At 35.3% G+C, this 27,348-nt stretch overlaps 1 protein-coding gene across 1 annotated transcript in view; it reads right to left on the bottom strand.

The window, feature by feature from the left end:
• Nucleotides 1-22,439, bottom strand: part of lars2 (leucyl-tRNA synthetase 2, mitochondrial) — a 74,215-nt gene extending 51,776 nt beyond the window's left edge. The window contains 3 exon segments of the mRNA XM_056476126.1: nucleotides 10,191-10,319; nucleotides 18,694-18,899; nucleotides 22,300-22,439. Of these exon segments, the coding sequence (XP_056332101.1) occupies nucleotides 10,191-10,319; nucleotides 18,694-18,899; nucleotides 22,300-22,321 (357 nt within the window). The 5' untranslated portion in view covers nucleotides 22,322-22,439.
• Between the last annotated feature and the right edge of the window lie 4,909 nt (nucleotides 22,440-27,348).

A 27,348-nucleotide genomic window follows, 5' to 3' on the forward strand; every position in this document is an offset into this window, starting at 1 on the left:
TATTGTGCCAGACCGCACACCACACACAGAAATGCCAACTGATCCAGCCGAGGCTCGAACCAGCGACCCTCTTGCTGCGAGGCGATTGTGCTACATCCCCGTGACGCCCTCAATAAATATTTATTTATTTTAATTTACTATTATTAATTCATTTACTATTATTATTATTATTTCTATTATTATTATTATTATTAATATTATTATTATTAATATTATTATTATTAATATTATTATTATTATTATTATTATTATTATTATTATTATTATTAATATTATTATTATTATTATTATTATTAATATTATTAATATTAGTATTATTATTATTTATTATATTATTATAAATATTATTATTGTTAATATTATTATTATTATAATTTAATATTATTAATATTATTATGAATTTATTATTATTATTTATTATATTATTATTATAATATTATTATTGTTAATATTATATTATTAATATTATTAATATTATTAATAATATTATTACTATTATTATTATTGTTAATATTATTATTATTAATTATATTATTAATATTGTTATTATTAATATTATTATTATTATAAATATTACTATTGTTAATTTATTATTGTTAATATTATTATTATTAATATTATTAATATTATTATTATTATTGTTGTTATTATTATTATTATTATTTCTATTATTATCATTATTATTATTATTATTATTATTATTATCATTATTAATATTATTATTATTAATATTATTATTATTAATATTATTATTATTAATATTATTATTATTGTGTTATTATTATTATTATTATTTCTATTATTATCATTATTATTATTATTATTATTATATTATTATTATTATTATTATTATTATTATTATTATTATTATTATTATTATTATTATTATTATTATAGAGAATATGTATTCCTCAGACATGATATATTTTCCAAAGAGGGAGGACATAATTTTCTGTTCCTTACATAAAACTATTGTGTGATTTCAGAAATCTTTCAGGGTGCTTTCCAGGAGCTTGACAGATCCCAATGAACCTGTGAAAAGCTCTGTGTGGAGCACCTTCACAAGCTAAGCTTTTGTGTTGCAGATGTGATGAGTTTTGGATGCACTTCTGCTTTAAGTGAACAGCGGTGAGCAGTGCTGAAGGAGATGCCGTCTCCATGGTAACCAGCTGCATCTCATTGGTTAGTGAAGTGCTGAACATTATTAAACCAAGCAGCACACACACATTTCAGTTCAGTAGCACACAACAAACCATCAACTAACACGCACTAATAAGTTAACACAACTCACAGGCTACACATTACAACACAAGACTGCCAGCATCGTTTATGAAGGGTTTTATCAAGCTGAGTCTGCTAATCACAGTGAGAAACTCCCTGTATAAAGTTAGCGGTTAGTAGTGCTCAGTAAAGTTTGTATTACTACTAGCCACTATTCTACTGTTGGGTCAATGAGAGCCTGGACTTATAATGGGCCAGACTGGACCAAAACCAAGACCCTCAGATGTCAAACTCAAGCCCCATATCTACTGAAGGACTAATAGCATCGCTGCGCTGCTCTAAAACCCGCCAGTAACAAGCATCCCTGATTTACTAGGAGGGAGAAAAGAAATTAGCATAAGAAAATAGGACAATATTTTTTGACCTACAATATTATATTTTATTTATTTATTTAATACAATTTTGTTGTATGGTATTTTATTTTATCATATTTTATCGTATTGCATTGTATCGTATTGTACAGTATTTTATTTTATTGCATTGTAGCGTATTTTATCGCATTGTATTGGATCGTATTGTGTCATATTTTACTGTATTGTATTTTATTGTAGCGTATTTTATCGTATCATATTTTATTGTAATGTATCATATTTTATCGTATTTTATTGCATTATATCATATTTTAAGGTATTGAATTGTATTGTATTGTATTTATCGCATTGTATTGTATTGTATTGTATCGTATTTTACTGTATTGCATTGTAGCGTATTTTATCGCATTGTATTGGATCGTATCGTGTCATATTTTACTGTATTGTGTTTTATTGTAGCGTATTTTATCGTATCATATTTTATTGTAATGTATCATATTTTATTGCATTAAATCATATTTTAAGGTTTTGTATTTTATTTTATCCCATTGTATTGTATCGTATCGTATCATATATTATTGTATTGTATTTTATTGTATTGCATTGTATTGAATCGTGTCATATCATATTTTACTGTATTGTTTTTTATTGAATCATAATATATCGTAACGTATTGTACTGTATTTTATTGTATCGTATCACACTTTATTTTCTTGCATTTTTTGCATTGTATTGTAGTTTATTTTATTTTATCATATTGTATTGTATCATATTTTATTGTATTGTATCGTATTTTATTTCATTGTATTGTATCATATCGTATTTTGTTTTATTGTATTTTATTGTATCGTATTCTATCATATCGTATTGTTTAGTATTTTATTGTATTGTATTACATTGTAATGTATCGTATCATATTTTATGGTATTGTATTTTACTGTATCGTATTTTGTCATAACTTTTTGTATCGTATTTTATTGCATTGTATTCTATTTTAAGATACTAAATTGCATTTTATTTTATCGTATCGTATTTTATTGTATTGTATCATACTTCAATCTACTGGTTAGCATTGTATTTTATAATATTGTATTGTGTCATAGCGTGTTGTATTGTACTGTATCGTATATTATTGTATTGTATGATATTTTATTTGATCATATTGTATTGTATCGCATAGTATTGTATTGTATAAAATATTATTTTTTGTTTCAGTACTGCACCTCTATAAATTATTGTGTTGGTTTGAGAAATTTGCTCCAGTTCAATATATATTTTTTTCTCAATTACATTTTTATCTTATATTTATGTTATGTTGAAATGTTCCAATATAGGTTTTCTAAATATTTTACAGAACTTATTTAACACCAGTTCGTCTCAATAAGATATTTCCTAATGTTGCTTTAAGTGCAAATCCAATGTTGGTACTTTGATGCATGTTTGCACCATTTGCCCTATCTCCAGCTATTTATCTTCTGAATTGTAAAACTGCTCTACACCTTAGTCATGGACTAGAATTTGTGTTACACCTTTGTACGTATCTAGCAAGCACGTATTCTTTTGGTTAGTCCTCTCCTAACATTCCTTCTGTCAATATGTGGATAAATCAGATTGCCATTTTCTTACCCTTAGAAAAACTGACTTGGCATATCTGGCATCCTCTATGGGAGTTTTTGGACAATGTGTCTTAGACTATTTTTATTATTATTTTTTAGTTTTAGTTTTTTACCTTTTATTGGGATAGGACAGTGGAGGACAGACAGGAAAGTATTGGGAGCAGAGAGAAGGGAAAGGTCGGCATAGGACCTCGAGCCAGGAATCGAACTCGGGTCACCGTGAGCACCATGGTGCTATATTGGCATCGACTACTATTTATATTTTAATCTCATTTATTTATTTTTGTTAATTTTACCCTTCAAAAAAAGATTTGAATTACTAGCCGATGGACGATTGTATAATATATGGCTATATTATTGTATATGATGACATGAGACACCTATCTCACTGTTCTGCCATTGCAAATCTTTAAATACATGTTTTTTCAAAAACAAAAAATAATAATTTAGGTTTTCTGGTGAAATGTAAAGCAGATAAATAAAATAATGTGTGGAAAAAAATATATGACAAAAGTTAAGAGTAATAAGGTTTAATTCCTTACCTAAATGCATGTTTTTGACTGTTTTTGAATGGCTTTTTATAGTGAGTAGCATTGTAGCCAGCAAATATTCCCTTAGCCATCACCAAAGCTCTCTGTATTCAGTTGTACATAATTAAATCTTTGTGCTGTCCCAGTAGTCTGTCTGAAATCCAGAGAGTCACAGTCTAATTGTGCAGAGAGGGAACAAGTTAGCTGCCTAAGCATTCGGCCACAGCCTTCATTTCAAATATCGATGTTTATTTATGTTTTAAAGTGGACCTATTATGCTAAAAATCCCTTTTATTCGGGGTTTAACACAGTTGTGTGTCAGAAGTGTGTAAATATCAGCAGCCTCTAATGGTAAAAATGAATTATTTCTATTCTTTATAATCACACTTGATATTAACAGTCTGCAGAAACACTTTGATTGACATTCTCACTTTGTACGTGTCATCAGAGGGGGAAGCCCCGCCCACTAATCACTATCTCTTCCTCATTAGCATAAGACATTAGTGTTGTTTGTGAATCTACCACTATGCTGACACACAGGCATTTGTAGCTCCGCCCTCTTTTGAAAAGAGCACAATCTCATTTGAATTTAAAGCGACAGTCACCAAATTAGGATCTAAGCCTAAAAGGGTCAGTTTCAAAGAGTTATAAATGATTATCTGTATGGTATTTTGAGCTGAAAAGTACCATACACACTCTAGGGATATTAGTATTTTATAAATCTATCTTATAAGTAGTATCTTATCTCATAGTATCTTCTATCTTATAAAAAGGGGGCACAATAGGTCCTCCTAATGATAATAAACCTACATAAAGAGTAAACAGACGAAAGTGAAATAGTTTACTAAGGCATTTTGTGAAGTGGCCATTAATAATGAGGTAAAAGCTCTTGTATTGTCAGATGCAGGTGGTTTAGAATTGTACATTACAGAAGCAGATGCAATGATGCAACAGTTGTATAATATTTCCTCCATCTGCAGCATGACTGACCCACACATGTAACGAACACAAATCCAGAGCCAGACTTTGCCATGTTTCAACAGGTCTGCTGCTTTTCTGTGTGTGTGTGTGTGTGTGTAGGTGGATGTCTGTCTGAGCATGACTGAACACTGTAAATCCTCTTATTTTTGACAGAAACAGGGAAAACAACACACTGACACGGCTGTCAAGCACAAACGTCAATCTCAGCTATGGAGATGCATTCTTGTCTATCCAGTTTTTGGCAGCATGGAGAGGTTTGATGACAGAAAACATGTCAAAAGAGTACAAAATCAGATCAAGTCCTTACAGATCATGTAAAAATGTTCTTAAAGGTCCCGTGATGTGCTCTGAAATTTGCATTATTTAATCAATGTTTGACATAATCTCAACAGAAACACAAAGAGAGGACGGGATATGGTGTAGCTCCTTCCCTTTTTTAAAAACAGCCAATAGCGTTTTGTTTTTATCACAGCTCTGCCAGTGTGATTGGCCGAGGTCAAGCGCATCAAATGAAAAGCAAATAAGAAGCATTTTGAAGGGGGCGGGGCATGTCAGACATTAGAGAGATTTTGATTGGTCAGAAGATTTGATGAGAACCTGAATTAATCCATTTTTGGCAGAAGTGACAAACTACAAGCTTTGGATGTTTATATCAGCTTTATATCTTCTAAACGTGGATTTTAATACTGTTTTGGAGCACACTACCTTGGAGACTTTTAGCGATTGTGATTTTACATCACACTCTGAAGTGTTTTTTTTTTATTTAAACAGCAACTCCAAATTATGATAAAGCCAACAGCTGTTGTTTTAAGACTAATGTGAAGTGAGTTCCTTTAAAGTTCACCAAAAACAGAAAAAAAAAACCTAAATGTGATTTAGCTGTGTTTCCATCAAGTTGCTAGAGTGGCTGACTGTAGTATTGGTAACCTAGCAACCGACAGTAAACAAGTGAAGCATAACAGAGACACCTGTGCTACGTCCCAATTCGCATACTTATTAGGGTTGGGTCGATAGACGATGCCATCGTCCACCTCCGATAGACATTATGATGCTGAGTTAACATCGCGATCCGCCGCAGCAGCAACCCGCTCGCGAAAAATACACACTCTGGGCTGTTACTGTTTCGAATTAAATCCCTGCTTAAAATCAAGCTTAAACCAGCCTAGGCTGGTTGGCTGGTTTTAGCTGGTTAACCAGCCTGGTTTTAGAGGGGTTTTGGCCATTTCCAGGCTCGTTTCCAGCCTGGTCTTAGCTGGACATAGCTGATTTTGGCTGGGCTCCCAGCCTATCTAAGCTGGATTTAGCTGGTCATTTTCCAGCCTGACCTGCTAAGACCAGGCTGAAAATGTCTGGAAACCAGCCTGGAAATTGCCAAAACCCCCCTTAAACCAGGCTGGTCAACCAGCTAAAACCAGCCAACCAGCCTAGGCTGGGTTTAAGCTGTTTTTTTCAGTAGAGAGTATATAATTAAAAACCCAAGAATATAACCCAGTTATATGTAGATTATTGCTAATTCGGAACTAGATTATATAAATTTATATTTCCTATATGCATTTATATCAGCCTGTTGTTGGAGATAATAAGGGATCTTTAAGGTTATTTAGATTCTATAATTTAACGTTATAAAGGTAAACGTCCTATTACATATGCTATTAAATGTCCTATTAGGTAAATGTCCAGTTATAAACTTTGACAGTGGTGAGGTAGACCGTATATGTCATTGTAGGCTTTAACGTTTTTTGTGAATTTGTAAATATATATTGCAATGGCAAAAATGATCGAGGTCATCTCCAAGTATTGCAAGATAAGTCGATATATTGATTATTGTGACGCATCATCCACATTTCTGCTATATTTAATTACCAACCTTACTGGGGAAGCAGCAGCAGGTTAATCTACCACCTGGGGATACTCATCCCGAGGCCTCTGGAGATTGTGCAGCACCATTGCTGTGATCCAAGACCTGTGAAGAGAGGATGCCAACCCTAGAGGATTTCTAGAGGTATCCATAATTCTGGACCAGGCCGCATTCTGAGCAGTTCTGTGGTGGTCCTAGAGGAGTGGAGAGAATGAGACTGATTCCTGAAAGACCCCAGTGACAGAGGAGTCTCAGCATTGATGTCGTGGGCCAACCTGATCACCCAACGGTGACCTACTCACACCTGCAGCTTCTCCATGATAGATGTCCAGCGTTCGCTGCCTAGACTGCAGCTCTGCATAAGAAGTTTGGCCAGAGCAGAAATGGTCGTGCCCAATTGAGCCAGGTTTTCCTCAAGGCTTTTTCCTTCACTTTCATCAATTGATGAAGTTTGTTCCTCGTCACTGTCACCACTGGCTTGCTTAGTTTGGGACTTGTAGAGCTGCGCATCAATGGATTTGCTCTCCGGTGTTTGGACTTTCAGCAGTGAAAATTAAACCTGAACTGAACTTCACCTCTGAAAACTGGACTGACACAGTTTCAATCTACTAGAACTTCTATGTTAAGCTGCTTTGACACAATCTTCATTGTAAAAGTGCTGTAAAATCAAAGATGAATTGAATACAAGACGAAACCCCTGATTGAAATATTTTCCAGTTGACTATATATTAATTAACAGTCATTCAAACAACTTTACTGAAGCCTCTCTACTTGACAGTTGAGCTTGTGCGTCTGCCATATTTGTAGTTTGTTTACACTTTTTACCCAAGTTTGTAGTTTCTAATCAAATTGTCGTCCAATGTATTGTGGGTAATTTTAGCAGTTAGAGTACTGACGAATAAAATGTTCATATTTTTCCCACAATTTTTAACTTATGACCTCAGTCTATTGACACAAGCAGAAGTCCTCCGCTTGGTTAAGTCGTCTTACTAGGCAGCCAGTTTTTTTCTTTGACTCATTCCCTAAACAACTTCCAAAATGAAGTAAACATAGCAATTCAAGTCAATGACAACACACAGAGATTGATCGTCTCTCTGCGAACACTGTCAATTCCAATTCAATCAGCGGCAGCCCTTCGTCAAGCTCCATTAAATCCTCACACACTTAATGTGGCGCTTACAACACACACCAGATGCTGCCTGTCCCTTTGAGGAGCGAGAGATTGGTCACGGAGCGGACAGAGATGGATGAGGACATGATTTACAGGACAGCGGGGAGGAGGAAAAGAGGACACTCCAAAAGACAACATTAGAGTCATTAGAGACTGAAGAAAGCAAGCAAACAGGGTGGTGAGACATGTATCATGTTGTAATTATTGTTTTACCAATGTGCAAGCTGCTGTAGCATACCTGTCAACATTGGGATGTGAAAATAAGGGATACGCACACCATAATATGGGACCCCTCCTCTTTAAAAAATCCCTAAATTATTAAATATGTTAATTTGGAGCTGTTTCACTGTAAATAAACAGTTAAATAGTCAGTAATATGTTTTATTATTATTATTATTATTATTATTATTATTATTATTATTATTATTATTATTATTATTACTACTACTACTATTATTATTATTATTATTATTATAGAAAAATTAAATAGTATACATTAGCAGCAAATACATTAGCAAACAGTTCAGCTTATTAAAATTAATAGCTATCATAATGACATAGAATCAAGCTATCAAATCTCATTAGCTGTTTCTTCACTGTATAACTCATACATTCTGATTAAAGAGCAACGGATGAATCTGTTATTTATTTAGATTTCTTTCGTTTGATTTCATTAAATAACAGGCGTCACTTTAAAAATGCGCACATCTAGCGTTATAATGAAAGCTTTCGATTGCTTTCCTGACTATTTATGCTCATTTAGGACGAAATTAGTTGTGTTTGAAAAAACCCACCAAGATCGACATCTTTAGATGTTATTATTATTATTAATTATGTGTATATGTCTGTTTAAACACGCACCCAAAACCCAGACTTTCGATCCACTTCAAATCGCGTGTACAGAATTCGTTTGGGAAACACCGTCTATTTATGACTATGGAGCGCGTCAACTGACAGTCACGCACCGCTATATTGACTGTTTTGAGGATTGTTTATGAAGGGGCGACGGCACCTGTAATGAAAAGGAAAGGGATTCCCGCCATTTTTATATTTATTCAAAGCGTTTTTACGCCTAAACAAAAGCAAAAGCACAGAACAGACTCGCATTTAAGAGCAAGGGGCGGCCCCTGGTGGTTCGGAGGTATGGGTTGCATATAAGGAAGCTCGGCTCTTTAATGTTTATTTGCCACTCTTCAGAGAAAGACTGAAAATATGGGAGGAATACTTTTATGGGATGATCCCGGGAAAAACAGGAGGGTTGACAGGTATGCTGTAGGCCTGTCATGATATCTAGTTTTTGTTGTAGGATATATTGCACCAAAATATATTATGATAAACAATATTGTCGACAATTTAAGACCATTTTAAGCCACTCATTATATGATCCAGAATGACAATATAATATCAAAATGCAGGTACACTCTCCCAAAGAACACCTCGTATTTTATTCTTAAGAATATTTCATTTAATTATAGTCATTTGAACAGTTTAATACTGAGGCACTGGAGTCAGAATGTGAAAAGACAGATCCTAAATAAATAATAATAATAAATGTTAACAGAAAAGGGCAAGGTAAATAGTAACAGAGGCTGCGATATCTGCTATGCGATCTATTTTCAGTCATCAGGCACCTACATATACGTATATTTTCCACAAGCATATACCTTTAGTTGTGCTAATTTTGGATCGTTATCGTAAGTTATTTATTAGATGAGCTCCAGATTTGGCTACAGCACTGACTAATCTAATGTATATGTATATGCCCAAATATAATATTGTAAAGCATCCTAAAGAAAATATGAATCTAAATGAGAGATTTGTGAGAGGTGTACACATATACGTTGAGCACCGTATACGGAATCAGCCTTAAACACACGGTCAGAAATCATATGCTGAATTTCCAGCAACATGGCACTTCTATACTCCTCTATGTCCTGTTACCATGACATAAAATGAATCACGCGCTGATATCAAGTCAGGTCACACCGCCCACCTCTATTAAACACACTCCATCAGAATAACGTCCGTCATCTCCTAGTAATAAACTGGAAGTATTCGTCAGAACTGCTCTCACAAGATTGGGTTTTTAGTAGTGGTGTTTCTTTAGAAAGCGTCGTTTTTCAAAAGGTGTGAGCACATTCACAACATGACAAACTTTGAAGAGCAGCTCTAATTAAGAGCATATTCACACCGTTTCCATTATCCAGACACCTCATAATTAAAAGCGCACGTCTTTCCAGCAGACCTTGACTACGGCTTTTACATTTATGGGACTGTTTTGGTATGTCTGTGTGTAGGTGGATGAATATAAAAATGAGGCAGCAGAGAGGAGAAAGCATCCCATTGTGCGTGCGTGTGTGTGTGTGTGTGTGTGTGTGTGTGTGTGTGTGTTGGTGACAGCAGTGTAAATCCTGATATTACAGTTTTGAAGAGCGGAGTTACCTGATGGCCTCTCATCCTCTGGAAGTGGCTGATGGTGTCGCTAATGGCGTAAACCCTCACGTGGCCCATATGCAGTCGGCCCGATGGGTATGGGAACATGGAGAGGACGTAGAATTTCTTCCGGGAGCTCTGAACATGAAAGACAAAATAGTCATTATAGGTTTTACCGATATCGATATTACTGGGGTTGTCACGATACCATTAATTAATCTTACGATAGTATACTAGCTGAAGAATTACGATACCAAGTAGTATTGCGATACTGTTATTCATAACTCAAATTATGAAGAAAATTGTCAGAAATACTATATTTTATGTTATAATAGGCCAACTTGAATGTAATTCATAATTTCCTTAAGGCCCAAAAGTATTATTTGCACGTCACTAAAATTTATTCATTGTTTATTATGTAGATAACTGACCAACAAAAAGTACATTAATATAAAGATACTAATGATACCAAGGAAATTTGTTACAAATGAACAATTTGCCAACACAATTAGGCTCTATGAAGTGGTCAAAAATGCTTCAATGTGTCCTATTTAGCTATTTTGGGGTTTTGATCTATTTTTTTCTCAGTTTTATCAGGTAACAATCCAAAGACATTCAGCTAGTACAAAATGCAGCTGCCAGAGTTCTTAGCAGGTCTAGAAAATATAATCACATCACCCCAATCTTATCCTCCTTACACTGGCTGCCTGTTAAGGTTCGTATTGAATTTAAAATATTGCTTCTTACCTATAAAGCAGGCATGTCCAAGCTCGGTCCTGGAGGGCCGGTGTCCTGCAAAGTTTAGTTCCAACCCCAATCAGACACACCTGGGCTAGCTAATCAAGCACTTACTAGGCTTTCTAGAAACATCCGTGCAGGTGTGTTGAGGAAAGTTGGAGCTAAAATCTGCAGGACACCGGCCCTCCAGGACCGAGTTTGGACACCCCTGCTATAAAGCTTTAAATAATCTAGCTCCTGTTTATCTAACCAATCTTCTGTCTCGCTACAATCCAACTCGCTCTTTAAGATCTCAAAACTCAGGGCTTCTGGTAGTACCTAGAACAGCAAAGTCGAGTAAAGGAGGTCGAGCCTTCTCATTTATGGCTCCTAAACTCTGGAATAGCCTTCCTGATAATGTCCGAGGCTCAGACACACTCTCGCAGTTCAAAACTAGATTAAAGACCGATCTCTTTAGTAAAGCATACACTCAGTGCATCATTTAGTGGTATGATACATGAATGTGCTCCACACAGGATTCTGCATCTCGTTTATAAACACTAAATAAACACTCGTTTATTTCCACCTGGGGATACTCTTCCCAAGGCCCCCAGAGACTATGCAGCACCACGGATTCGATCCAAGACCAGCGACGTAAGGATCCCAAGGTTTCCATAATCCTGGACCAGGCCGTATCCTGAGCAGCTGCTGTGGTGGTCATGGATGAGTGGAGAACATGAGACTGATTCCTGTGACGCTTCAGGGACAGACCAGTCTCGCTGAGGTTCAGCATTCTCCACCCTCCAGCGCCTAGACTGCAGCTCTGCACAAGACGTTTGGCCAGAGGAGAAATGGTCGTGCCCAACTGAGCCTGATTTCCCTCACTCTGGTTTTTTAATTCTTCACATTCGCCAATTGGTGAAGTTTTTTTCCCTCTCCGCTGTCGCCTCTAGCTTGCATGGTTCGGTTAAACAACTTAAACACTGAAAACTGAACTGACACCGTTTCAATTTACTATGATCTTTTATGTGAAGCTGCTTTGACACAATCTACATTGTAAAAGCGCTATACAAATAAAGGTGAATTGAATTGAATTCAAAATTTCACTTGGTGAGTGGTTCTTTTAAAGAGACTGTCTCAGTTGTGGCTACTAAATCATATTAACAGCAACAGAAATGAACTGATTCAGATGAGCGTTCGAGCTGAAGTGTTAGAAAACATGCATTAGGCTACCATAATAGGCGTGAACTCTTTTTTTAAGAGAATATTTTTATTTTTTTAACTTAACTTTTCTTTGCAAGTACAATTTTCATTTTCACTTTTACCTTGGAATCTGACATCGACACTGTGTGAAAAGCACTATATAAATAAACATGAATTAAATCTGTGTTTCTTTACAGGAGCACTTTCTTTTTTTATTGCAATAACAGCAGGCAATTACAACAGACGGAAATACAAGTGGATAGAAGTATAGTACAAGCAATACAAATATTACTTTTTTGCAACAAGAGAAATGTAACAATTTTAAAGAAATATAATAAAGGTAAAGCCAAAGAAATAAAGACAATGAGAAAGAAAAAACAATAATAAATAAGGCATGAATTCTACACCATTTTGCAACCTTAAAGAGCTCCACAGACTGTTTTAATAAAATGGTCCATTGTTGCACAAAAATGTGAGCATTTTAGTGACTTTCCACATGCAACATTATCTATTGTTGATGAACTATTAATGATGATACTACCGCTTACAAAGTACAGTGGCACTGCCAGTATTTTGGAGCCATAGTATCGCGATACTACCATAGTACTGGCAAACCGTGCAACCCTAGATACTACTATTTGAAATACAGAAACTGCAAAAATTCTGGCATAGGTATCAGTGAGATTGCCTAGTCCACATGTTAGGGCTGCACGATTCTGGCTAAAATGAGAATCTTGAATTGTTTTGCTTAAAATAAAGATCAGGATTTTTTCATGATTCTGTAGATGTAGAATAAAGGTTAATATGAGTAGCCTATTATTACTGTTAATTCTCAAACACATGGTAAAACAACAATAATAATTTGTATAGACTTGGAACTGTGGACTTTAAATTTGTCCTGGTTGGTAATGTACAGTAAAGTTATTACATCAGAATTACATCAAGGCAAGTTTATTTCTACAGCACATTTCATACACAGTGGCAAATCAAAGTGTTTTGCCCAAAGAGAAACGTATAAATAAAATAGATACAAATAATATAAAAACAGTGTAAAGAAAAGGTTTTCCATAATCCCAAAAACACCAGTGTATCATATCTTCTCATTTTACTCTGGGACTTCCCCATTCTGTTGATCACCCCCTCTCCCTTTCCTCCCAGTGTTCGTGTGGGTTTCCTCCAGGTGCTCCGGTTTCCCCCACAAGTCCAAACACATGCGCTATTGGTGAATTGGTAAAGCTAAATTGTCCGTAGTGTATGTGTGTGAATGAAAGTGTATGGGTGTTTCCCAGTGATGGGTTGCAGCTGGAAGAGCATCCGCTGCGTAAAACATGTGCTGGATAAGTTGTATTGTCTTAATGGTGTTAAAATCAGAGTATTGGAGTCTATGTAAACGTTCTCAGTGAACTGTGGATAAGTGAAGCAAACAAAATCCCCTTTGATTAATCGTGCAGCCCTACGTAAATCGCTCTTTTCTTTAATAACTGCACAAGTAGACCATCTTGCAATCAAACCATAAGCATACAGTTGAAGTCAAAATTATTAGCCCCCCTGTTTATTTTTTCCCCAATTTCTGTTTAATGGAGAGATTTTCTTCAACTCTTCTCTTATCATAATAGTTTTAATAACTCATCTCTAATAACTGATTTATTTTCTCTTTGTCATGATGACAGTAAATAATATTAGACTAGATATTCTTCAAGACACTTCTATACAGCTTAAAGTGACATTTAAAGGCTTAACTAGGTTAATTAGAGTAATTAGGCATGTCACTGCATAACAGTGGTTTGTTCTGTAGACAATCCAAAACAAATATTGCTAAAGGGGGCTAATAATATTGACCTCAAAATGGGCATAAAAAAATTTAATACTGCTTTTATTCTAGCCGAAATAAAACAAAAGGAAATACTGTGAAAAATTCCTGAATCTGTTAAATCATCTGGAAAATAATTGGAAAAATTCACAGAAGGGCTGATAATTTTGACTTCAACCGTATAAAGACGGAGCTCAGTCTGCTGGAGCCGTTCTCAGACTAGCATGAGGTCTTCCCATCAGCTGTTTAAAGGCGTTCTGCTGACCCGCGAGACCCGCTTTATGCTCATTCATTCAGTCAGACTCTCCGCACGGCTTAATGATTCATGATGGCTTTGAAGAAGCTCGCCGCACTGGCCAAGCATTAATCAGCGCGGGTCAAAAAGCCTGAATTATTCAGCGGCTGAAAGAGACAGAGAGACGTGTTCGAGCGGAGAACACGTCGCTCCTTATAACCCGTGATTCAGTCTTCAGGTGGGTGGATAAACGCTGATCAATTTCATGTAAACAACCGAGGTCGCTTTTCACAAAGGCAACGCCAATGAAGTTCGCAGCTCACACAGAAGCATATTTTGATTTTATTTTTTTTTTATCTGGAGCACAATGACTAAAAAATAATCCCTGTGTGAAGTGAGAACAATCATACACCCGGAGCAATAAGGCGCAAGATGTGTATGATGCGATTTATTGGTTTTTTTAGACTAGCGCATCTGTCATTTTCACGTTTTGCACCACGCTGTTTAAATAGCAAATTCATTTGCACCACTTTGTGGACTCACGGGTGTGCTGGTTTATAAAGGAGGTGTGTTAAGGCGCATTATTGGCGCGTTGCTATTTTGACGAATCAGATTCAGAAAGAGCTTTATTGTCAGGTACAGTATGTTCACACATACGAGGAATTTGTTTTGGTGACAGAGCTTCACAATTACAGAGACAGGACAAAAAACAGATAATAAATATATTTTAACAATAGAAGTAGTAGAGATGCGCAGATCAGCTGAAATGACACCCGAATGTGCGGCTTCATACTAATCATCCACCTGCCACCTGCCTGCACATATAGTTTTATCAGTGGCGTAGCGCAAAATGCGGGGGCCCCCCTGCACGGACTGCTGACAGGGGCCCCTGTGAGAAATCACGCTCATCAGTGGGGGGAGGGGGGGTCTGACGGTCGCGGAAATCACGCTCAGTGGGGGGGGGGGGTGTCTGACGTGTTATGATCGTGTTTACATACTTTAGACCAGGGCTATTCAATTGGCAGCCCACGGGCAACAAGCAGCCCAGAATCAACCTCCGAGCGGCCCAGCCCAGCTCGTGGTTCTGCCCATAGATATATATTATTCATTAATTGTTATTTAATATATTACATTAATATAAATATAAAGTATTTATTATGTCTATAGTCCCGCCAAAATAACCCTACTTACATTACGTAGCCTGCAACATGCAAACAATGCAGAGCGTGCCCGATTGGAAGTGGTGTGCCTGAGCACGGTTCACTTGGGCTCAGGCGCGGTACACTTGTAGGGTGCAAAGCCTACCTGAGGCCGAAACTGAAGACGAGACGTGACTTTTAAGGGCCTGTTTCATATAAATTTATTATTCATTCTTACTGTTTAATGAACGCAAACTGTTGTAGATTATTAAGGACGCAAACCCCTCACTGCACCACAGCTGCACCTCTAGCAAACCTCCTAATTCCGGCAGTATGAGGATTTTATGATTGTTTATGAGCGTCAGAAGTGGCTGATATGTTCGGCGAAATATTTGACTGCGTGTCACTGCATCCTAAACCACTAAAATGATATAATGATATAAAGAAATCTTGACTGTGCTGAGCGAGAGCGCTTCTTCAACTGAACAGCGCATCATTGATGACGTAAGCGTGCTCAGGCCCGAATGCAACGTGAGTGCGGGCTGTCAGGGGAAACGGGAGGGAGGACAAGCCGGTTCAAGGCAACTGTACATCGTGCGAGTACGCCCTCAGATTCTGTTAACTCAGCTCTTTTTGTATGCACCCTTTGCTCTGCAAACTGACCAAAGTTAAAAGACGATCGAATAAACCTGATGTTTTTTTTAATAAATTTGTTTGTGTTGGATTTAAAATTTGTCCATATGAGCTGCTTTGCCGCTAAAATGACTGGCCCAGCTAACCTTCTTGGTTTGACAATCTGGCCCAACTAAATTTGTAATTGAATAGCCCTGCTTTAGACCATATAGCGAACACATATTGAAGTGGGGGGTTCACGCGGGCCCGTCCGCTGCGCCACTGAGTTTTATCTGATATACTGTATGTCTCTGTACCCGACCCGTACCCGATCGTCACTTTAATAATTTCTTTGTATTAGGCATGATGATAGGTCTGCATATTAACAGCAGATTCAGTGAACTACTTCAGCCTAAACAGCAGCCATGTTGTGTCTACTTGGCCTGTGAAAAAACAGAACAGCATCTACTGTGCCTGGATTCGGGCGATTCCACCTTGCCTCCAAAACGCGGCCAGCAGCACTGAATGAGCGTTCGCTCGCACCGCGTATCGTAGGAACAAGATTCTCCTCTCCTCTGTATTTACACTTACACTTTATTGTAAAGCATTCAGACGATATTAAATTAAAAGAGAGATGTGTGAGAGGTGTATTCGTTTATGCTGAGCACTGTACATCCAAACCCGAGCTTTCAGTTTAACGTTCAGTCTCTGAATGACTGCGATAATAAATGTGTTCAGCAAATGCAGCCTCACAAAGAGCCACAATGGAGAAACCGGCGTCCTCACGAAAAAGCAGACGACTCTCGGTTCCTCTTGAAGGTTTAAAAGCCAACAGAGACCAACTCAGACAAAAGTGGCTTCCCTGTAAATGCTTTTCTTTTCCTCCAGAAACAGTTTCTTTCAATCAAAAAGCTCAGGAGACACACACTCTTTGACTAATGCACGACTAGTCGCAATGTTTCAAATTGCGATTTGATTTCGATCTCAATTTGAAGTCGCACAGCCCTAATACACACACACACACACACACACAATCACACACACACAAACAATCCTTTTTCAGATGATCAAAAGTAAAAGTGACACATTTTACTTCTTCCCAACAGGGAAAACCATCAACAATCAAGAATGCATGATAATATGCTGTCATGGTTTTACAATCAATAAATGTGATTATAATGAAAGTCAATGGGGGTAAAAACAGTCCCCAACATAACGAAAGTGTAGACAATTTGCCCAGAATGTATTGTTGAGTCTTTTTAAAGCAGTTTCCCAAAATATGTGTCAAAAAAGATTAGTCACCAACAATCATCTCACTTGCTGAAACACAGAGGAAGCTGTAGCCAAATTAAAGCCTGTTTCACACTGCAAGCGTGAGCAGCGCGTGTTTTTTCGGCGTCCATGTTAATAGATTAGAGCAGGGGTCACCAATCTTGGTCCTGAAGGGCCGGTGTCCCTGCAGGGTTTAGCTCCAACTTGCCTTAACACACCTGCCTGGATGTTTCAAGTATACATAGTAAGACCTTGATTAGCTTGTTCAGGTGTGTTTGAATAAAGTTGGAGCTAAAATCTGTAGGGCACCGGCCCTCCAGGAACAAGTTTGGTGACCCCTGGATTAGAGCTTTCATACCGCACGCAGCAGCAGCGCGTCAGAGCGAGGCGTGAGCGTCGCTGAAGCAGCAGTGCCGCGATTGTTTCGGCGCTGGGTCTATTTTTGCCGCGCTGCTCACGCTCAATTAAAGTGACAGTGCATTGATAATGACCAAAACACATTGAATGACAGTAAAAAAGTAGCAATTTTTCCCAATAAATGCGGTAATAATATCCACTCATTTATATATAGTCAATCAAATGAACTTAAACGATTAAAAACTGCAACAAACATTTATTTAGGCCCGAAAAATTTATTCACGGGAGTTGTAGTCCATAGCGAAGTGTATTGTGGGTAGTGTAGTTCCACACGCATGCTGGATGAAGTGAGCTCGCTGTGTGCTGTGCAGCTGAAGCAGAGGAAGAAAGCTTTATTCGGCTTTGTTTTATGTTCACTCAAGCTATTTCACACAGGAGCTGTTAGCACTGTGAACCTGACAACACGAAAATAAATAAAAGTAGGGCATGCATTGATTACTTTTGTATGTCTCATCCTTTGCACGAGCTCTGCCGCTGGACATCACTGAAGCGGAGAAAGTAACACTAGTTTGATCATGTACAAATATCAGCATAACTATATTGTATAAATATTATTATAACTAGGCCAACAACCTCACAATCAAAACCAAATGGCATGATATCACAGGCGATTGTCTTCTGAGTGCACCAGACATGAATGACACTCCTCATAGAGCTTAAGAAGCATGCAGTACTGTATGATCTATATCGTTTGTAAAATAAAGACTTGCAGGTTAAAGAAACAACCGCAAGGTTGCCGCAAGCCTTGGTGCAGTTTTTTTTAAGTGTATTTGTATATATAGAGAGAGAGATAGGTAACTAGATAGAATAGACAGAGATAGAATTGATCTCTGCAGCTGCTGCCGAAGAGCTGCGTGCTGCAGACGCAGCTGGTGTGAAAGGCAAACGCCTGCGTGCTGCTTCTGCTCTCCATACGCGGTGCGCACGCTCTGCTCACGCACTGCTTTCGCTTGCGGTGTAAAACAGGCAAATTAAGCCTCAAAATCACCCCAGAGTAAGCCTTTACGATTAATTAACCGTGACACATTAAAGTGCAGTTAATAGTGACATCGGTTAATCGTTGAATCTCTCTCCCCAACAGCACACAAGTGTTAAGACCTGCCTGACCTGATCCTCCGCGTCTGCCCGCCACTGCTCCTGTATGCGTCTGTGCCACCACTGCTCCACTCGACGGCGAGTCTCGGCCTTGTACTCTTTTTCCCACACACCTGATTCACTAAACAGACTGCAGACGCTGACTCGGACCACAGGATTAAACAGACCCGGCTTCCACAAACACACAGCAGGCCTCCACACGGCCATTACTCCAGGACCTGTGGGTGCAGACGGTTAGAGATTACATTCAGGATTCAGTGCATGTAATCTAGGGCAAAGTTACAGTAGATTCTAAAGGGTTTTAAAGGGCACCTATTTTACCTCTTTTTCAGGATTTAAGATACGTCTTTTGTGTCTCCAGAGGGTGTCTGTAAAGTTTCAGCTCAAAACACCCATCAGATTATTTATTACAGCCTCCAGAATATTGGGATTTTCTGCTCTGAGCATCTTGTTGCAGTTTTGATGCCTGTGCCTTTAATGCTGGTTCTCCCCGCCCACCGTTTCATATAAATGGTCAACTACATGCGACAAACAAAAAATAATGTGATTTTTAACTATTTTTTATTTATTATGACACTGTTATACACCTTTTCTTTTCAATGGGCCAAAGTTGTTTTGAAAAAGGCTGCTGAAATAAAAGTAATCCACTATTTCTCTTACTTTTATGCTATTTTAGGAGCCATGTGCACCCACTGACAGGTAAAGTCTGTCTCTCTCCCTCTCTCTATCTAAAATTGCCTTTTTCGCTTGACTTTTACAGTGTTTCCAAAGCATTTTAGATATGTATACAGTATGTAATTTATTAACATCATTACATTAATAAAATGTACAGCAAATGAGAAATAAATATAAAAAAATAAATAAATAAATAAATAAATATATATATATATATAAAATAGACAATATCGCTAAAAATTATAAGAATAAAACTAGAATAAAAAGAGTAGATTATTAAAATAAGTTGATTAGCCATTTTTAACAAATATTTTGCAGCCAGTATAGATGTCATTTTGTTCTCTCCGAGTATATAGTTAAGTTTATCTAAGTTGTTTATTAAATGATTAATCATTTAAAGTTTCTCTCGCGGCTCAAACAGATACTGCTAACAGCTAATCTGACTGACACTGTTTACACGGCGCAAAAGTGTGTGCTAGTAGGAGCGTGACGCTTTTCCTGATGACGTGGAGCCGATTCGCGAATCACAGCACATTATGTTAGCTGGCCAATCAGAGCCTCCTGAGGGCGGGCCTTTCAGAGGAACTAGGAAATATGACAGTCGTTTTCATGTTAGCGGAGTAGCTGTATATAATCAAAATGAAGCATGAGCACACATTGCTTTGCATCTTATAAACACAACCAAGCCTTAAATATACACTCTGGACCACCCCTTTAAATGTCACTTTAAGCTAAATGCTAGTATCTTGAAACTGTACTGTCATCATGGCAAAGATAAGATAAATCAGTCATTAGAAATGAGTTATTAAAACTATTATGTTTAGAGATGTGTTGAAAAAAAATTCTTTCCGTTAAACAGAAATTGGGGGGGAAATAAACAGGGGGGGTAATAATTCAGCCTTCAACTGTATATAGTGAAATATAGATGATCAACTTGTCTATAGTTTGAGTAGATGCGGTGTATTGTGCTCAGATCTGTTCTGTTAGAGAAGAGCAGCAGACTAAACAAAGACTTGGGTATATTTCACTGTAACTATGGCAACATGAGACACTGTTCGGTGGCAGTCAACCAGTCCCCTTGGAAACAAATGTCTTCACACCTACAAAAAACTTCTAAATTGGTCCCATTAAACATTAAACAGATAATTCACCAGTACAAAGAGACCGCATGCAGGAGGGGGGACATAATGGCTGCTTTATTTCTTCTACATGAACTAATATAATATTAGTTCATTATGATTCATTCTAGACCATGCTGCAGAATCAAAGTCATTTTGGATTCGTCATGCAAATGCAAATACAGTAACAATAAAATTATTATTCATTTTTATATTTTATTTTTATGTTTCACATTATTTTATTTTAGTTTTTTCCTTTGTTATTGTTTTGTTTGTTTTATTTTATTTATCTATTATTACTATTATTATTATTATTATTATTATTACTATGCAATAAAATATTTTTTATTTTTATATTTTTTCCTTATGTTTTTCATATAATGGTTATCATTTTCTTATTATTTCGTCTTATATATATTAAAATTTTATTCATATATGTATTATTATTATTATTATTATTTATAAAGCAATAAAACACTTTTTATTTTTCAATTTTGTTTTGTTATTATTTTGTTTGTTTTATTTTCTCATTTATTTATGTATTTATTAATATTTTGTATTATTATGTATGATTATTATGTATTATTATAGTTATTATTATTATTATTATTATTAAGCAATGGAATACTTTTTATTTTAATTTTTTGTCCATTATATTTCATATAATGGTTTATTATTTTGTTATTATTTTGTCTCATATATTTAAAATTTGATTTACATATGTATTATATATGTATTTATTATTATTATTATTATTATTATTATTATTAATAATAAGCATTTTTTTCTTTTGTTTTGTTATTATTTGGTTTGTTTTATTTGTTATGTATTATTATTATTATTAATATTATTAAGCAATTTTTTTCTTTTGTTTTGTTATTATTTGGTTTGTTTTATTTGTTATGTATTATTATTATTATTATTAATATTATTAAGCAATTTTTTTTCTTTTGTTTTGTTATTATTTGGTTTGTTTTATTTGTTATGTATTATTATTATTATTATTATTATTATTATTATTATTATTATTATTATTAAGCAATAAAACACTTTTTTATATTTATATTTTGTCGTTATGTTTTTAAAAATTGTTATGATTTTGCTATTATTTTGTCTTATAAATTTTAATTTTACTTATTATTATTATTGTTTTTATTATTCATTCAATCATTCATATTTTCCGGATTAATTCTTTTATTAATCTGGGGTAGCCACAGAGGAATGAACCGCCAACTTATCCATTATATGTTTTACGCAGCGGATGCCCTTCCAGCTGCAACCCATAGCTGAGAAACATCCATACACACTCAATCCATACCATTTCAGCCATGAAATTATATTATCAAGGGGAATGTCTGAATATCCGAATATAAAACCAACTTTACTCCATGGTCCTAAATGTGTTAGTATGACTTCATAACATTAGCGCATTAGCATTTATTTGACTGCTAACAATGGTGTAGTTTGATAGTCATTAATATGATTTAACTATTTATAATACTTTAATCTGAAATTATATTATTAAGAAGAATGTCCGAATGTGTGAATACAAAACTATTTTACTGCAATGTAAATAACACAATGCTCAATGTCATGATGAGTATTAAAGATTCAAACCAACGTACAAGAAAATGTACATTTAAAACATTAATAAATAATAATTTAAAACATTTCTACGCGTGATGTAGCCTTGCGTTATTGCTAACAACATAAAAAATAATAATTTTCAGAAATTAAGCAGTTTATTCCACAACATGTGCAAATATTGTGAACTGTCAGATGCTAATACATGAAGAAGAGCGAACAAAGATCACAGTCTACTTACGCGAAAACCATCGACCAGCCATCTGGAGCGCTGGGGGTATATTTAGCTTTTCTTCAGCGTTATTGATTTTGTATCTCCATTTAAAACTTCATTTTTGCGATATACTTTGACAGATTCACACCGCTACATGGGCGCCGCCATATTGTTCAAACAGCTAGAACTTTATTGAAACGTCATTGGGTCTAATGACGATGGCGAGAGAACACGTGAAGTTTGTTATAAATACAGAATTTAAAGAAGACCGCGTAGTGAGAGACTCTTATGTGTTTAAACAGCACATATTCCAGCTCAACGGCAAATTAAACCAGCGATAAAGTGCTGGAGTGGAGTGAAAAGACTCACCTGTAAGTATTTCTTTTTTTGGAGGTAAAACGACTGACATGAGCTGTGAAACAGTATTTACATTTTTATTAAAATCATTAATGTATTACAAATAAATATAAGTAGTAACTCAAAAAAATAAACCAAATGAGCATTATCTTGAGTTCATCTTGGGATTTACTGTAATATAATCATTATTATTGTCTTCAAAAGCATCGTTTATTGCTAAAGGAGAAAAATATATATTTTTTTAAATGTAAAAAGGTCAAATAATGAATAATTTAATTCATTAAAAATAAGATACAACATTGTATTTCAATCTGAATAATTAAAGATAAATATTATGAATTCTAAAATGCAAAAAAAATAAGATAAAAATAAATATATTATTTATTATGATTAAAATTTAAAAAGGAAAAATACTAATCGTAAAAAATAGAATAAGTAAATAATTATGTAAATAAATAAATATAATTTTAAGACCATTAATATTATTAGAATTAATTAATAATATTTAAACACAAATCTGGCGCAGTAGGTAGTGCTGTCGCCTCACAGCAAGGTCGCTGGTTTGAGCCTCGGCTGAGTCAGTTGGCATTTCTGTGTGGAGTTTGCATGTTTTCCCTGCGTTCGTGGGTTTCCTCTGGGTGCTCCGGTTTCCCCCACAGCCCAAAGACATGCGGTGAATGCGGTGAAAGACAGGTGAATTGGGTAGGCTAAATTGTCTGTAGTGTATGAGTGTGTGAATAAGTGTGTATGTGTGTTTCCCGGTGATGGGTTTAGCTGGAAGGGCATCCGCTGCATAAAACAAAAAAAGTTGGCGGTTCATTCCGCTGTGGCGACCCTAGATTAATAAAGGGACTAAGCCGAAAAGAAAATGAATGAATGAATGAATGAACCCAAATCTGTCTTTTACAATTGGGTAAGCTAAACTGTCTGTAAGGTATGTGTGTGAATGAGTGTATGGGTGTTTCCCAGTGATGGGTTGCAGCTGGAAGGGCATCCGCTGCTTAAAACACATGCTGGATAAGTTGGCGGTTCATTCCACTGGGGAAACCGACCCCTGATTAATAAAGAGAGTAAGCCGAACAGAAAATGAATGAATGAATGAATGAATGAATGAATGTAAACTGAATTTAAATTAATTGTTAAATCTGCTTTTATAAGCATGCGTTACAACTAGCCCTCTGTCTGTTACAACTTGCCCAGCAGGTGGGGTAAATAATAACATTTCAAGAGTTCACACTTAGCTGATGATTAATTATAAACTTGTTTGGCATGCTGTCCTGGGAGAGAGCCCTGAGCTCATAAGATCCTCGAGCCCGGGGCTCCCTCCTGTTGCAAGGCGAGAGGGGAGTTTGAGCTCAGGTAGATCTCGAGAACACCCCTGCTGTAATAACCAATGAACAGCCAGTGATTGCTCTTGAGAGATAACCCTTTACTAGGAGCATGTCTATAGTGCCGGTTTGGATTAGTCAATTAACTTAAGTTGCATGCTTTTTGGACGGTGGGAGGAAACCGGGGAACCCGGGGGAAACCCACGTGAGCACGGGGAGAAAATGCAAACTCCGCACAGAAATGTCTGCTGGTTTGGTAAAGCCTAGAACCAGAGACATTCTTGCTGTGAGGCAACAGTGCTAACCACTGGGCCACCGTGTCACCCATCTAGGAAGAAGGAGGAGTAGGGGTGGAAGGGGGGATTCTTCAATATGAAGATAGCGGTGATACGTAACCCAGGGTATTTGTAATAGCTTAGGAGTCGTCTGATTGGTGCATTGAGAATTGGATAATGCGGATCCGGCTGCTAGCAATCATAAGCACGTGATCCTCTCGAAATTAGTTTATAACTAAACTTCACTTATACTCCTGGCACTTTTGGCAATACCGCACAGAAACAATAGCTCCGGCGATCATACAACCAGTGCTCATTCGTAGGAAGGCTTGTGTGTTGTTGGTAAATAACATGGCTTGTCTAACCCCATTACTTTGTTCATTATTTGACCATAATTAAAAAGTGTTAGTTTGTGGCCCGCTCTCCCCCTGGCATGTTTATTTTAATTAAGTTTCTCTATTATTTTCAATGTGCAAACCTTGCGTTGATTTTCCTACTGAAAAAAAAACAGCTTAAACCAGCCTAGGATGGTTGGCTGGTTTTAGCTGGTTGACCAGCCTGGTTTTAGCGTGGTTTTGGCCACTTCCAGGCTGGTGTCCAGCCCTTTCCAGCCTGGTCTTAGTTGGTCAGGCTGGGAGATGACCAGCTAAAACCAGCTTGACCACCCTGGCCAGGCTGGGAATCCAGCCAAAACCAGCTATGTCCAGCTTAAACCAGGCTGGTCAAGCTGGTTTTAGCTGGTCATTTTTCCTAGCCTGACCAGCCAAGACCAGGCTGGACACCAGCCTGAAAGTGGCCAAAACCCCTCTAAAACCAGGCTGGTCAACCAGCTAAAACCAGCCAACCATCCTAGGCTGGTTTAAGCTTGGTTTTTCAGCAGGGTTTATTACTATATGACAAATAGACATGGCTACACCACATTTCTTATGATAGCAAATACAGAAGGTTTGTTTTTGCTGTGCCAAACCGTTTAAGATTTGGGATGGACTGCTGTAAGAATCACATTATATGCGAAAACATCATTGCACTCTTCAGCGATGATTGCTGCTTGAGGCTATATTTCATTTGTCTGTATTTGATTACAGCATTCTCTCATCATAACAGGATTTTCCTCACCTTTTGCATTAGAATGAGTGACTGCGAAGATCTGGATGTTTCTCACTGTTACCTTAGCAACCTTTTTATCTCTCAGTTGCAGATTGGTTTTCTGTTGAAATTATTTCGATTTGTGCAGCACAAGCTCCATTTCACAGCAAACGAACCAAACCGAGCAATAATGCCTGTACTGTAAGGTCACTCATATAGTCTCACACACAGAGGCTTTGTCATGTGTTTAGAAAAGTCAAACTGTGGTGAAATCGCCCTTCGTGATTAGATTTGTTTTCATTTATACCCAACTGAAAGCCTTTGTGTGTCTGAGAGTTTGCAGAATACAGTTTGCGATGTTGATAGCATAGACATTTAGATGTCGTATACACTGTCTATTGGAAGGAATGCGTCAATAGAGCCGCCATTTTAAAAATCCTCTCAAAAATTCAACTCTACGGCTTAACAAAGTGACTTTTATTAACATTATAGGAATTTAAAAAATGATATAATGTTTAAGAAATAATATGAAGAGGAATAAGTCTGTACAATAACTGACAGCTTAAGGTTTTCGTAGCATCATAAACAACACCAACCCAGACAATAAATCACTTTAAACTGAGATTGCAAGCCTGGATGCTACGTGCTTGAAAATGTATATTCATTCATTCATTTTCTTTCAGCTTAGTCCCTTTATTAATCAGGGGTCACCACAGCGGAATGAACCGCCAACTTATCCAGCATATGTTTTACACAGCGGATGCCCTTCCAGCTGCAACCCATCACTGGGAAACACGTTAAACTATTAAACATTAATAAATAATTAATAAAGATTAACAAATAACATTGTAATAATAATTAATATTAACATTAATAATAAACATTAATAAATAATTAATAAAGACTAACAAATAACATTGTAATAATAATTAATATTAACATTAATAATAAACATTAATAAATAATTAATAAAGACTAACTAATAACACTATAATAATAATTAATATTAACATTAATAATAAACATTAATAAATAATTAATAAAGATCAACAAATAACATTGCAATAATAATTAATATTAACATTAATAATAAACATTAATGAATAATTAATAAAGACTAACTAATAACATTATAATAATAATTAATATTAACATTAATAATAAACATTAATAAATAATTAATAAAGACTAACAAATAACATTGTGATAATAATTAATATTAACATTAATAATAAACATTAATAAATAATTAATAAAGACTAACAAATAACATTGTAATAATAATTAATATTAAACATTAATACATAATTAATAAAGACTAATAACATTGTAATAATAATTAATATTAATATTAATAATAAACATTAATAAATAATTAATAAAGATCAACAAATATCATTATAATAATTAATATTAACATTAATAATAAACATTAATAATTAATAAAGACTAACTAATAACATTGCAATAATAATTAATATTAACATTAATAATAAACATTAATAAATAATTAATAAAAAGTAACTAATAGCATTGCGATAATAATATTAATATTAATAATAAACATTAATAACTATTTAATAGATTAACAAATAACATTATAATAATAGTTAATATTAACATTAATAATAAACATTAATAAATAATTAATAAAGATCAACAAATAACATTATAATAATAATTAATAATAACATTAATAATAAACATTAATAAATAATTAATAAAGACTAACTAATAACATTATAATAATAATAAATATTAACATTAATAATAAACATTAATAAATAATTAATAAAGAATAACTAATAACATTATAATAATAATTAATATTAACATTAATAATAAACATTAATAAATAATTAATAAAGACTAACTAATAACATTATAATAATAATTAATATTAACATTAATAATAAACATTAATAAATAATTAATAAAGATTAACTAATAACATTATAATAATAATTAATATTAACATTAATAATAAACATTAATAAATAATTAACAACTTTTTCAAACTCCTCAAGTTG

The sequence above is a fragment of the Danio aesculapii genome, chromosome 16 (assembly GCF_903798145.1).
Source record: "Danio aesculapii chromosome 16, fDanAes4.1, whole genome shotgun sequence".
Lineage (NCBI taxonomy): Eukaryota > Metazoa > Chordata > Actinopteri > Cypriniformes > Danionidae > Danio > Danio aesculapii.